General features: G+C 50.4%; 1 protein-coding gene across 1 annotated transcript; it reads left to right on the top strand.

Annotated features, from left to right (window-relative positions):
- Positions 1-6,282: 6,282 nt before the first annotated feature.
- Positions 6,283-10,300, top strand: LYPD3 (LY6/PLAUR domain containing 3; the record flags this gene model as incomplete). Its single annotated transcript, XM_080908524.1, has 5 exons — positions 6,283-6,367; positions 6,803-6,934; positions 8,033-8,203; positions 8,555-8,716; positions 9,795-10,300. 5 exons carry the CDS (start codon positions 6,283-6,285, stop codon positions 10,298-10,300), a joined length of 1,056 nt encoding a protein of 351 aa, XP_080764650.1.
- Positions 10,301-13,998: the final 3,698 nt, after the last annotated feature.

The following is a 13,998-nucleotide window of genomic DNA, read 5'->3' as shown; positions in this document are numbered from 1 at the left end:
AGTCTGGTGGTCAGAGTAGCTCTAAGTTGAGTCTCTGTTCAGAAGAGTGCCTGCCTACCTTTAGGCTCAGCTCTTAATTTCGATTTAAATCTGTGTTTTGTAAGTCAAGTGTGGGGAACAATGGATCAAGCCTGCCAGGCCTCCAGGACCAGAAACTCATCCCAGACAAAGCCCCAGGCATGTCAGGGAGGCTTGTGTCTTGGCTGCCTCTGATGAGACCTCTCTGTTTGTGTAGGAACCCCTCTCCAGATCCTTGGCAAGTAGGAGAATCCCACAGTCCCAGTGGGTGGGGGGGAGGGGGTGTGTGACACGGGGTAGTAGTTCAAGGCGGGGACCTGGCCTAGCAGGCGCCAGACTCCTGGTTCCATCTCCAATAGGGCAAAAGTAAAGAGTCCCGGGAAACAAACAACACATAAACAACAAGCAAATAAACACATAAATAAAAATGCAAATCAACCAAACAGCCTCCTGCTCCCTGGGTCCTGGCCAGGTTCAGGTCAGCAGCCCAAATCCAGGCAGGTCTGAGCAGGAGCCGAACCCCCACCCTGGGTCCCACTCCCTCCCAAGATGCTTGATCTTCTGGTCTGACCAGTTGGGGTTCCTCCTCTGAAACTCTCCCACGCTCCCGGAGCTCGTAGGGCCTGTGGGGCCTCCTGAGCCTAAAACACAGCAGTATCACCCTTGGGCTACTCACTAGGACTTTTGTCTCTCCTGGAGTTTGCAGCCCTATTTGACAAAGAGTCCTCCAGAGAGGGAGAGGGGGTTACCTGGAGTTGCACAGCAGGATTAAAATTTCGGTCTGTCCAGTGCCAGATTCCAATTCCTGTTCCTTTATGACACCTTTTCCTTTATGACAAAAAGGACTATGAAGGGCTATAAAGTAAGACCCTATTTTTTTTTTTTTTTTTTTTAATTCTTTCAAAAGATGCCTTGGAGTCTCAGAGAGGGAAGGATATTAATTCAGGGTCACACAGCAGAGTTGGCCTGGGATCCTGAGCCAGTTGTGAACGGCATCACAAGAACTGCTCACTTTCTCTGAGTCTTCCCTGGATGACAGGTGACCCCACCTAGGTGACTGGGGTGCTTGTCATTGCTGAGAACAGAGGCGCTGGGCAGGGACTGGGGAGCAGATTTTTTTCTGAATCTAGCTGCTCTTTTCTACCCTAGTCGTCAGACTGGCCCCCACTGGCCTGTGGGAATACTAGCCTTCTCTCTGGGACTCAGTTTCCCCCTCTGAGGAATGGCTACCATGCTCCACTTCTCTGAACAGGCTGCGTATATTAAGACTGGTGTATTCTCTCTCTTTTTTTACAAAGTGTATGCTGTTTATTATTGTGTGTACCTCTGGGCACATGGGGCGGTCAGAGGACAATGCATTATTCTCTCCCACAGTGTGGGCCCTGGGGACCCAGGTTCTCAGGGTTGGTCAGGCTTGGTGGTGAGCGGTTACACCCTGTAATCTATCTCGAAGGTCCACCATTTGGTAGCCCAGACTGGCCCTGAACCTGCAATCCTCCTACTTCAGTCTTCTAAGTGGGGGACTGCGGGCCTGCATCACAGCACAACACCTTGCCTAGGAGACAGCCAGAGCCAAAGACCTAGGAGCTATCAATAATCAATATAAACAGCCAATAACATCACAATCTAAGTTATGAGCGCTAAGGCTTTTGCAGCACCCAGAACTGCTTGAAGCTTTCGCATACATCTGACACGGGACCCAGAGCAGCCGCTGTGGTCAGCCCACCATTGAGGTCTCCAGTACGCAGATGGGAGCCATGGAGACACAGAGCCAAGTGGTCCCCACACAGCTGGAACCTCAGTTTGGGGAGGTAGAGGAGGATTGTTGGGGCCTGCTGTCCACCAGCCTCATTCTGGATTCGGGGAGAGACTCTGCCTAGAAGGAAGTCAGTGGAGATGATACTGAGCAGGACATGGGACACGCCTTCTGTCCTCCACAGCCTGAGCACTGGTGTGTTCTCCTGCAGACAGGTGTGTGCATGCATCCTTCATGTGGGTGCACACACACATATATATACACATATACACATACATACACACATATACATACACATATACACACATATACATACATACACATATACACATATATACACACATACACATACACACATATATATATATATACACATATACACATACATACACACATATACATACACATATACACACATATACATACATACACATATACACATATATACACACATACACATACACACACATATATATATATACACATATACACATACATACACACATATACATACACATATACACACATATACATACATACACATATACACATTTATACACACACATACACATATATACACATACATACACACATACATATATACAAACATATACACATACATACATACACACATACACACAGAGACATACATATACACTTAGGCATACACACATACATATACACACACATACATACACACATAGACATACACACTTAGTCATACATACACATACATACACACATATATACAAACATATATTCATATACACATATACACAAATATATACGTGCGCGCACACACACACAAATGGGTAAAAAGAGATCTGGTGAAGTAACTTCAGGGTAGAACATTTGCCAAGTACGTTTGAAGCCTGCCTGGGGTTTCATGCCCCGTATTGTGAGCAAACACCACAAAACAACCTTGTACCACAAAACAAATGCAAAAACAAAATAAAATAAAACCAGATAACCAAGTAAACAAAACAGCAAACCCCAGAAAAGACGCTGACAGTGACAAGTGACATTAAAGGCTTTGGAGGCAGCAGAGCTCACATCCCACTTCTGCTACTCCCAAGCCTCTCCGAGCCTCAATTTCCTCTTCTGTGAAATGGGCTCCATCCTCCCTTGGCAGAGCTTCTGTGCCCTAATAAGTGCTAGGCACAGAGCAAGTGTTCAGTGACAGCAGACGCTTTCCTCACCTTAGGGGAGAGGACTGAGAGCCTCGAAGGCTGTTGCTCCGAATAGTTCCTGGTACAAAGCAAATGCTCGATTCATGGATATCAGTATCATTGCTGTCATGGTTATTCTTAGTGTTAGAGAACGGAATTCATAACAAGAAAGGTCACAAAATGGACTTAGAAACCTCCTTCCTCTTTTCTTTTAACCCAGAAACTCATGAATGCTAAGCAAGAGATTTACCACTGAGCCACGCCCCCAGCCCCTCACTGGGGGATTCTAGGCAGGGGCTCTACCACTGAGTCACACCCCCAGCCCCTCATTGGGGAATTCTAGGCAGGGGCTCTACCACTGAGCCACGCCCCCAGCCCCTCATTGGGGAATTCTAGGCAGGGGCTCTACCACTGAGCCACGCCCCCAGCCCCTCTGAGCCACGCCCCCAGCCCCTCACTGGGGGATTCCAAGCTGGGGCTCTACCACTGAGCCACGCCCCAGCCTCTCACTGGATTCTAAGCAAGCGCTGTACTGCTGAGCTACATGAAGCTGAGCCACACCTTTAGGCTTCCCTCCCATTTGATTCATCAGTAATCCCTGCTAGTTCTTCCTCTTACAAACGGTTTGTCTTCTTTTTTTTCTCTCTCTCTCTCCAGCGTCTCATGTAGCGCAGGCTCACCTAGAACTTATGTACACCGGATGAAGGCCTCGAACTCTACATTTGCCCTGTACTGGGATTCCAGGCTGGATTGCCACTCCTGGCTAGAGAGACACATTTGTAAAGATACGGTTTGCCTGGCAGTGCCAGGAATTGGGGTTTTGCTCTGCATTGGATCCTGTCTCAGAACAAGGACAGAGTTAGAGTCTTTGTAAGTCTGATTTATGAGGCAGGAAGAGCGAGGCTAGGCTTAAACTGAAACCTAATAAGCTGAGCGGCTGCTTGTGTTCAGCAGACTGTGGGCTTGTGGGGTCACATGATGATTGGTATAAAGATCTTGTTTGTTCCTGTGACCCGTAGTCCTGCAGGTGGTCCTTCATGGTCACAGGCGACCCTGGCCTAGGTCAGGGTGTCTACTCCAAATCCCACGGCTCAAGGACAACTCCTGACAGTTGCTGGTTGGTTCCTTTCTCCTTCACCCTGGCGTAAGCCTCTCATGTAGCCCAGGATGGTCTCAAATTTTCCTATAGGACTGAGGATAAACTTTACATCCTCTTGCCTCTGTCTCTGTCTTATTCATTTTTCCCCCTAAGCTCTGGAGATAGAAGTCAGACTTTGCCCATGCCAGGCACGCCACCAAACTTTCCTTTTTTATTTGGAAAACCGCCCAGTGGCTCCGGTTTTCCTGTGTCCCTTATCAAGTCTGGAGGGGAGTTTGAAATAGGGTCTTACTATGTAGCCCGGGCTGGCTTCAAACTCAGTGCAGTCCTACTGTTTGAGCTTCTGAGATTTTTAAGCATGAACTATTATGCCCTGCCCTCCCTTCCTCCCTCCCCCATCCCCCAACCCACGGTCTTGTTCTTTGTTACTCTTGATTTCTCTACCGGCTCATTGTGTAGGGTCTACGATTCTGTCTCATTACATTTATTGATTCATTATTTGGAGGATGTGTTGCGGTACAGATATGTGGAAGGCAGAAGATACTTTTTAGGGATCAATTTCTCATCTCTCTACCACGTGGATCCCAGGGATCCGACTGAGGCCCTCAGGCTTGGAAACAGTGTTTTTATGTGCCGAACCATCTCACTTGCCCCCCCCCCGCCCCCTTCCCTAGATATAGTCTCTCTATGCAGCCCAGACTCCAGTCAAACTTAAGTTCTGTTTCGGCCTCCTACTACGTGCTGAACTATAGTATTGTGCCACCAGGCCCAGCTCATCTTCCTTGAGTTTTTTCTTGAAGAATGACGTATAGACAGTAAAGTGTCTAAGTATATGCTCAGCAATTCTGTGTATTACCGCACTTATAAAACCTTCCTCCCGAGGAGAAGGAAGAGCATCTTCTGGGACAAGACTCACTCGGAGGGAACCTCTGTTCGTTTTCTAAACCAACCCATCCCTGTGGGCTCGTCTGGCCTGTTTGAGAACTCCAGACGAACAAAGTCAGGGTGCGTGCCTTGCCTTGCTCCTGGTCTCTTTGAGTCACCGTTTTAAAGATCCAACTGTGTAGCTGTATATACCGTCCACCGAGACTTTCCACTGCTGAACCTAAACAGTGCATAGGCTGAAGGGACCACTCTTGGTTTTTTAATATTTATCTATTTATTTATTTATTTATTTATTGAGCCGATATTGGGGATGGAACTCATGCTAGGCGAATGCTTTACCACTAAACCTTAAGTACTATCTTATCTCTCACTGAGGGATTCTAAGCAGGGGTTCTACCACTGAGCCACGCCCCCAGCCCCTCACTGGGGGATTCTAGCCAGGGGCTCTACTGCTGACCCCTAGGGAACTATTCTACTTCTCCAATCACTTTTTTTTTTAATTTAAAGGATTTATTACATTGCCTAGCACCCATGACAGGTGTTCAAGACTTGTTTTCAATTTTTATTCATTCTTTGAGACTTTCGGCCACGTATGCAACGTATTTTGGGTCTATATACCTTTTCCATCACCTCTCAGTAGACACCTGACAGTATTTCCCAGCTTAACCATATTGAAAAGTCCTTTCACTTCTCAATTCCAACTCAGCCTGTAGCCCTTTATCCATATTCCTCCACAGCCTTAACCTCTTGTAACTCATAACTAAGTTGTTTGTTTTGGCTTTTTGAGATAAGATCTCTTTCTGCAGTTTAGTGAGGCCTGGAATCACCGTGCCTGAAACTCATGGCAATCCTCCTGCCTCAGCTCCGTGAGTGCTGTGATTACAGACATGAGTCACCACGCCTGACTTGTAAATAACAGTTTTCCCAATTATTTAATTAATATCTGTATCTGCCATCAGACTGGGAGCTCTGCAAAGACAGAGTTCTGCCTCAGGGTCTCCAATCCTCCAGCGAAGGCAGGCAGGCATGCCACATAGGTTCAGGACCCCAGCCGACCCTGAATTCTGGTACTCCCTCTGCCTCTGAAACCCACACAAACTTTTATCTAGGGGACTGAAGGGAATCTCTACTCCCGCCCTTTCCCTTCTTGGCAAGGGTACAGGGCAGGGGCCGCTCTCTCTCCCTGTGGGTGACGCACCTAGAGGCGGGCCCGCCCCACAGCGGACGCTGAGTTGGCCTGGTTGGGCAAGGCCAGGGTTGCCCCGGGGAAGGTTACTCATCTGAGGCTCAGGTAAGAGGGCCCGGGTTGGAAGGTGGCACACCCAGGGGGGACGCGGAGAGAGCAGGACACAGCTATGGGCACTGCCAGGAGAGGAGATACTCAGACAATGATGGGGACCACCAGATGGCTGCTGCTGCTACCGCTTCTGCTGTGTGAAGGTGAGTATGTGGCCAGGAAGGTAGAGTGGGGGAGGTAAGGAAGATAATCCCCCAGCTCTTTCCAGAAAATCCTTTTTAAGAAAAGTTGAACACAGCCAAAGGCAGTTCAACTGCCCCTGTCCTGGGCAGAGAGGGGCTGTAGGGAAGTTCTCCTTCACTGAGCAGGCAGCTGAGAGGGGCACCCTCCCCCACCCTAAGAGAGGGGTTTCCACGGCGGGGATCCCCTCCCTCAGGCTTAGGCAGCTAGGAGAGGGGAAAGCTCCCAAGGCAGGCTCAGGGTGTAGAAGAAAAAGGGTCAGTGTGTCATGCACCCCGAAACTTGTGGGAGGGCTTCTACTGCTGTGCTGGGTTTCACCTCGGGACAGAGGCCACTGGGAAAAGCTTTGTCCCTGTGAGGAGAAGGCTTTAACAAAGAACTCTGGGTTCTGCCCGCAGGAGCGCAAGCCCTGGAGTGCTACAGCTGCGTGCAGAAGGCGGATGACGGATGCTCTCCGCACAAGATGAAGACAGTCAAATGTGGTCCCGGAGTGGACGTCTGTACCGAGGCTGTGGGGGCGGTGGAGACCAGTAAGTGCCCTTCGGTGGTCCCGGACTACCCCTTCCCGACTCCTCCAGTGAGGCTCCGCCTCCTTAGAGACCTTTCAGATTCTGGCCACGCCTTTCCCTTTCAAGCCTGGCTGAGACCCTGCAGCGCAGTCTCGCCCTTCTTTCTTTGAGCTCAGGCAGGTAGACCGACAGAAGGCAAGGCGGGGAGTCGGAGGCGGGGTGGGAGCGGGGTGGGGGGTTGGCGTGCTCTGATAGTTGCAACCTGTACAGGACGGACATCTTTACCACTTTCCCTCACTCCCTGCAGGAATGCTTTACTGACCAACACAGATTATTATTTAGTGGAATCCTTTGAAAGGGATCACTGAGGTTTCCAGTCAGACTCCACCCTTAAAGTCTCTCAGTTTCCAGACCCCTGACTCGGAAATCCCACCCTCCCCAAGTCAGATACAGGGCCTCCTCTCTGTGCATCCGCATGAACTTGTGGTCTGACCTCAGACCCAGCACACACAGGCCGGATAAGCACTTCGCACCGAGCTCGCTCGGCCCCTTGTAGGTTCGTATTTTGAGACAAGGTCTTGCTGGATTGCTCAGTTTGGCCCCTGAGCTCACCATGAAGTTCGGACAGGCCCTTGTGGTTATGAGTGCCCTTTTCAGCCTCCTGAGTCACCTAGTGGCTTGTACCACCAGGTCCGCTTTTGCTGGTGGCAGGGTCCCTTTATGCAATACAAGCTAGACTGGAACTCCAGACCCCACTGCCTCAGCCTTCCCAGAGCTGGGATGGCAGGCTTGCACCACCATGTTTATCTCCTAGCCTTTTCAAAACCCCTTTTCTTCCAGCCTCTTAGTCGGATCCTTCTGAAGCTACTTTCTGAGGCTCCTCCCCCTTTTCACGTAGTTATTAAGGCTTCAGTTTGAGCCCGGCTCTTCAGGTTGTTGCGATTGTCAATCAGCCTGTTCCCTTTGGACACCCCAACCCCCCATCTGTAGCTCTCTGCCCAGGGATCTGCTCTCTTTGAGGTCCTCACTGGCTGACCCTGGCCATCCAGGAGTATTGTTCATTCAGAGCTCCGCCCACCGGCCCGGTCTGCTCTGACCCCACCCCGTTCTCCTCCGCAGTCCACGGGCAACTCTCTGTGGCGGTGCGGGGCTGCGGTTCCGGACTCCCCGGCAAGAACGACCGCGGGCTGGACCTTCACGGGCTCCTGGCCTTCATTCAGCTACAGCAGTGCACCGAGGACCGATGCAACGCCAAGCTCAACCTCACTTCGAGAGGCCTCAACCCTGCAGGTCGGTCGCGGGCGGAGCCACACTAGGGATGGGAGCTAAGGCAAGCCGAGGCAGGGCTGCAGAGGTTGGAGGGGCTTGCGCCTCAGGTCCATACTGGGGGTGGGGCTAGGAGATAAGGGGTGGGGCTAGGAGTAAGAGGTGGGGCTAGGAGATAAGGGGTGGGGCTAGGAGTAAGAGGTGGGGCTAGGAGATAAGGGGTGGGGTCACAGGTTCAGCTCGCCCCGTTGAGCTGTGGTTGTCTAGATCGCTGCAGGACAGGCTGGCCTTGAACTTGCTATCTTCCTGCCCTGGCTTCCGGAGTAGACAGTTGCACCCTCTTGACCCTTCCCTTTCTGTTTCTGCTCCCCCCAGGTAATGAGAGTGCCTACGAGCCCAACGGTGCAGAGTGCTACAGCTGTGTGGGGCTGAGCCGGGAGAAGTGCCACGGCGCCCTGCCGCCGGTTGTGAACTGCTACAACGCCAGCGGCCGTGTCTACAAGGGCTGCTTCGATGGTAACGTCACCTTGACGGCAGGTGAGCCCCCCTCCTCCCCCAAGAAGCTTGAGACCTGTTGGAGTTGTGATGGCTGTCCTAGGGGGAGCGCTTCATCGAAAGGGTCACCCCTCTGCCCTTCCCCCACCCCAAACACGGTGGGGACTGCTTTTTAACTTGCCTTGTTCTACAGCATCGTGGGAAATGGAGGTATAAATTACCCGCATAGACTATAGTTTATTTATAGAGGCCTGCGCCTGCGATGGAGGGAGGGAGGGAGGGAGAAGGAGGGAGGGGGAGAGAAAGAGAGATAGAGAGAGGAAGAGAGAGAGAGATAGATAGATAGAGAGAGAGAGAGATAGATAGATAGAGAGAGAGAGAGAACGAAAACATGCCTATAGATACAGAATGGAAGACCATGAACTAAGACAGGTTTAAACTTACAAGCTTTTTGCCTGTGTAACATGAAAAATTCCGTTTGAGCCTTGACAGCCTAGGTGTCCCACTTGTTCCACAATATTACAAGATGGAGTTTGGAGCTGGAGACATAGTGGTAGAGCCCCTGCCTAGAATCCCCCAGTGAGGGGCTGGGGGCGTGGCTCAGTGGAAGAGCCCCTGCCTAGAATCCCCCAGTGAGGGGCTGGGGGCGTGGCTCAGTGGTAGAGCTCCTGCCTAGAATCCCCAGTGAGGGGCTGGGGCGTGGCTCAGTGGTAGAGCCTCTGCCTAGGATCCCCAATGAGGGGCTGGTCCTCACTCCATGGCAGGTGAAGTTTTTCAATTCCTTCTAGTGCCAGGTGTTTCTCAGGATCTCGACTTCAGATTCTAAGAGACTCTAAGACTAAATTTAGCAGGCGGCTGAGAGAGGCAAAGTTAAGATTATGTTTGAGTTCTGCTCACAGATGTATCTCTGCTAAAGCCTTTTGTTCCAAGAGGAATCTGGAACTTGGCTTCCACCCTTCTCAAAGCGTTTTGGGGGAAATACTGTCCATCGTGGGGGATGCCAGCAGCACTACGCTTTGCAGCAAGTGGGGGCAGAGTTAAGAAGTCCCCAAACTTTATTTGGGCTACGCTAACCCCTATCTGTTCAGTGACAGACCTTTCTGTGTCTCCCTCTTGACAGCCAATGTGACGGTGTCCTTACCTGTCCGAGGCTGCGTCCAGGACGATACCTGCACCCGGGATGGGGTGACGGGTCCAGGGTTCACACTGAGCGGTTCCTGCTGCCAGGGGCCCCGCTGTAACTCTGACCTACGCAACAAGACCTATTTCTCCCCTCGAATCCCACCCCTAGTCCTGCTGCCCCCTCCAACCACCGCAGCCCCATCCACTCGGGTCCAGAACTCCTCCAGCACGAGCTCTGCAACAGCCCCAACCACGGCCACCTCTACTACCAAGCCTACCATAGCCCAAGCCAGCCACACTTCTCCCCACGAAATAGAACGCGAGGTCAAACAGGAAGAGGGGGCGCGGTTGACTGAAGGTGCTGCGGGCCACCAAGACCGCAGCAATATGGGGAAGTATCTAGAAAAAGGTGAGTCCCAAGTCTCAGCTAAAGGAGGCTCTGGCCCTCTGGGGTCCTGGGTATCAGTAGTTCTGTTGACTGTGGTTGCTGGTGCGATGCTGTGAACGTCTGTCTCATCTCGAAACGTCCGTCTCACCTTGTTTCCCTGGCCCCGTGGTACCAACTCTTTCCATTTCTCACTCGACTGGACTGGCTCCGCCCCCATCCCCCAGCATCCCCAGTTCCAACTGCACTGGTTTGCAGCTTCGGGAATCAGTCTACTGTTGTAAATACTCCGCTGGGATGGCTCTACTTTTTGGATGCGGCCACAGCATTCCTCCTGATGGTGACCAGGACAAAGGGAAGAGAAATCTACTGGCTGAGAGAGGCCCGGAGAATCCATAGCAAAGCCTCCTCCTCTTCCCGTTTTCCTGACAGGCCGGAAGATGGCCAGGCAGGTGGACAATGGCTTCATCCTCTGAGCGCTGCGCTTGCCCGGCGTCTGTTCAGGAAGCTGGTCGCCTGTCTAGTCTTCCTTAGGAGTCTGTGGACAGCTCCACGACAGGGTCTTGCCTCTGTGTGTTCTGTCTGGCACAGGAAGGTGTCAATAAAGATTTAGTTACTTTGTATAGTGAGTTAACTGACTTTCGTCCACCTCTTTAATCTTTTGTCGTTTTTGTTTTCAAAACGGAGCGAAGGTTATACAAGACCTTGTATCAAAAAAAAAAAAAAAAAAAAGGAAAAGGGTAACAGGTTCTGGCTACTAAGCCTGAGAACTTCAGTTACTCCACGAAACCCACAGAATGTGTGTTCTCCTTCCCACAGACAAAATAAGTAGATACACGTCACAGGGAGGTTACAGGTGGACAGGAGGGAAGGTAGGACCACGGAGTGCACAGACAGCCTCAGTCCTCTCGTTGCTGGGAAGGCCAGAGGGTGGGTGCTTGAGAGAAGATCTGAGCTGCACATGGTCTCCCAGCCTGTGATCCGGCATTCGGGAGGTCGAGGCAGGATGGCCGGGGGTTCGTGGCCTGGGCTACACAGCAGGTTCCCAGCGTGGGTTACATAATGAAATACTGCCTAAAGCAGTGGTGGGTGTAAACCTTTCTAATGCTGCGACACTTCAATACAATTCCTGCCTTGTGGGGACCCCCTAACTGTAGATTACTTCATTGCTGCTCCATCGCTGTAATTTTGCCACTGCGGGATGTCTGGCACGTGACCCCTGTGAGACAGTTATTTGACCCTGAAGGGGTCATGACCGATAGGTTGAGAAGCACCTTCGATTTTAAATCATGCCACCTGAATTGAAATCAAACCCTTCCATGCCAGGTGTCGTCAGGGAAGTGAAGAAAAGTCATTCTGCCCCTCTTTGCCTAGGTGCCACTTATTTATTTATTTATTTATTTATTTATTTATTTATTTATTTATTTGGTATTGAAAGAGGGTCTCATTGCACAACCCTGGCTGGCCTGAAATGGCTTCATAGACCCCAAGCATCCTTGAGCTTGGAGGCAGAATGTTACCATGGATACACTAGCCTTGAACTCAGTCTCCGAAGTGCTAGGATTACAGTCTCCACGTCGCTTCAGCTTCTTCATTTTTAAAAGAGGGGGTCTAGAAAGTAAAGAAATATGGGTTTGGCGAGATGGCCCAGAGAAAAAGCTGGACCTGGTGGTTCATGGTTATAGTCCTAGCTATGAGGGGTAAAGGGAGAACTCTTAGGTGACAGACCGACAGAGAGGCAGCTGAGAGTTCCTGGCTAATGACAGACCCTATCTCAAAGAGCAAGGCAGGGGTGGGGGTGGGGGAAGGTCTGGAGAGATGACCCAAGGGTTAAGGGCAGCACTGGAGGACCCAGCGGAGCCGCTTACAACCTTCAATAAATCCAGTTCTGGTAGCGCCCCCTTCTGGCCTCCACAGGCACTGCATGTACTCGGTGCAAAGACACGTGCAGATAAAACACTAAATACACATAAAAATAAATAAACAAATCTTAAAACATAAAGGCGGATAGTGCCTGAGGAAGGCAGGCGAGAGAGAACGCGCGAGTGCACACACGCACACACACACACACACACACGCACACACATGCTTAAGCGCACAGACCTACACACAGAAGATCAGGGAATGTTCAACGATGGGGAGGGGTGTGTCCCAAAGGATAAAGGGAGGTGTCTTGGAGAGGATCCCTGTGACCAAATCTAGGACAAATGGAAGATCAACTTAAATAACCTTAGCTAAGAACTGTAACCCACCAAACAAGAATCTATAGGGAGAGACTCGGGTTTGTATTGAAAGAAATAAGACTCTGCGCTGGGAAATATGAGCCGACACTCGTATTTTATAATACGAGTTATAATAATTATGTATTTATGTATAAATACGTAAATAATCTGGGTGTCACAGTTTGCATTCATCTAGACAGATGGAGGAGGACTCTCAGTTGAGGCACGGCCTCCATCAGATTGACATGTTCTTTGCTGCTGGATCAGATGAGAGGGTTCAGTCCACTGTGGGTAGCAGCATCCCTAGGCAGATGGGCCTGGGATGTATAAGAGCAAGCCACGGAGAGCAAGAGGCAGTAAGCAGCATTCCTCCGTGGTCTCTGTTCGGCTCCTGCCTCTGGGTTCCTGCCTTGGCTTCCCTTGATAATAGACTATAATGTGGAAGGATAAGCCAAATTAATCCTTTCCTCCCTCAAGTTTCCCTCCATCAGGGATAGGACACTGTGGGTGGTGTTCACCAGTGAGAGGACAGACATTCAGGGTCAACTTGGGCTAAGTTAGACCCTGTCTCTAAATAGATAGATAAATGATAGATAGATCGATCGATTGATCGATCGATCGATAGATGGATAGATAGATAGAATGAAAAGAGATTGGCTGGGGAGGTGACTTGTTAGAGCACTTGTCTTAGGGTGCAGGGAGTCTTAGCTTTGAACCCTAGTATGTCACTAAACTGGGTAAGTTGTTTTATGCCTGTAAAAAGTGCACTTGGAAGGTGAAGGCAGAAACATCAGGGTATTTCAGGTCATCCTTGGCTACATTGTGAGTTGAAGGACAGCCTGGGCTACAATGAGACCCTAAAAAAACCTACAAAAGATAATTCCTTCCTTATTTATTTTAGGTGTTTGTGTGTGTAGCCCTGACTGTCCCGAAACTTGCTCTGTAGACCAGGCTGTCCTCAAACTCAGAGATCCCCCTGCCTCTGCCTCCCGAGTGCTGGGATTAAGGGTGTGCACCACCACCACCCAACAGAAAGTTATTTCTTGAGATCAAAAGCCAACTAACAAAGCAGAAGAAATGTCCAGCAGGGATGGGCACAAAGCCTAAAAGTCTCAGCTCCTGGGAAGCCGAGTCAGCAAGATTGAAAATCCAAGGTCCGGATGGATAACAGAGACATCTCAAAAAGCCAGCAAAGCAGGGGTGGGCGTGGCTTAGTCAGTGCGTAAGGACTGAAGTTAGGGTCCCCAGGACTCAGGTAAGAGTTGGTTATGGTGCTCCCTATAAGAGGGGAGGCAGAGACAGGTAGATTTCCTGACCCTGATGACTGGTCTAGGCGTGTTCAGTGAGAGTCCAGATCAAAAACAAAGTGGGAGGCAGAGGCAGGGGGATGTCTGAGTTCGAGGCCAGCCTGGTCTATGGAGCAAGTTCCAGGACAGTCAGGGCTACACAGAGAAACCTTGCCTCAAAAACAACAACAACAAAACCCCCAAAACAAAGCCAAAAACCAAGTGGGAGAGATTCAAGTTGAGCACTGGCTCCCATACCTCATGCACACATTCACACGCACCCACACCCACATGAACACAAACGTGCAT

The sequence above is a fragment of the Micromys minutus genome, assembly GCF_963924665.1.
Source record: "Micromys minutus genome assembly, chromosome: 32".
Taxonomy (NCBI): domain Eukaryota; kingdom Metazoa; phylum Chordata; class Mammalia; order Rodentia; family Muridae; genus Micromys; species Micromys minutus.
Note: the sequence above shows the minus strand (reverse complement) of the source record. Positions and strands in the feature narration are given on the sequence as shown.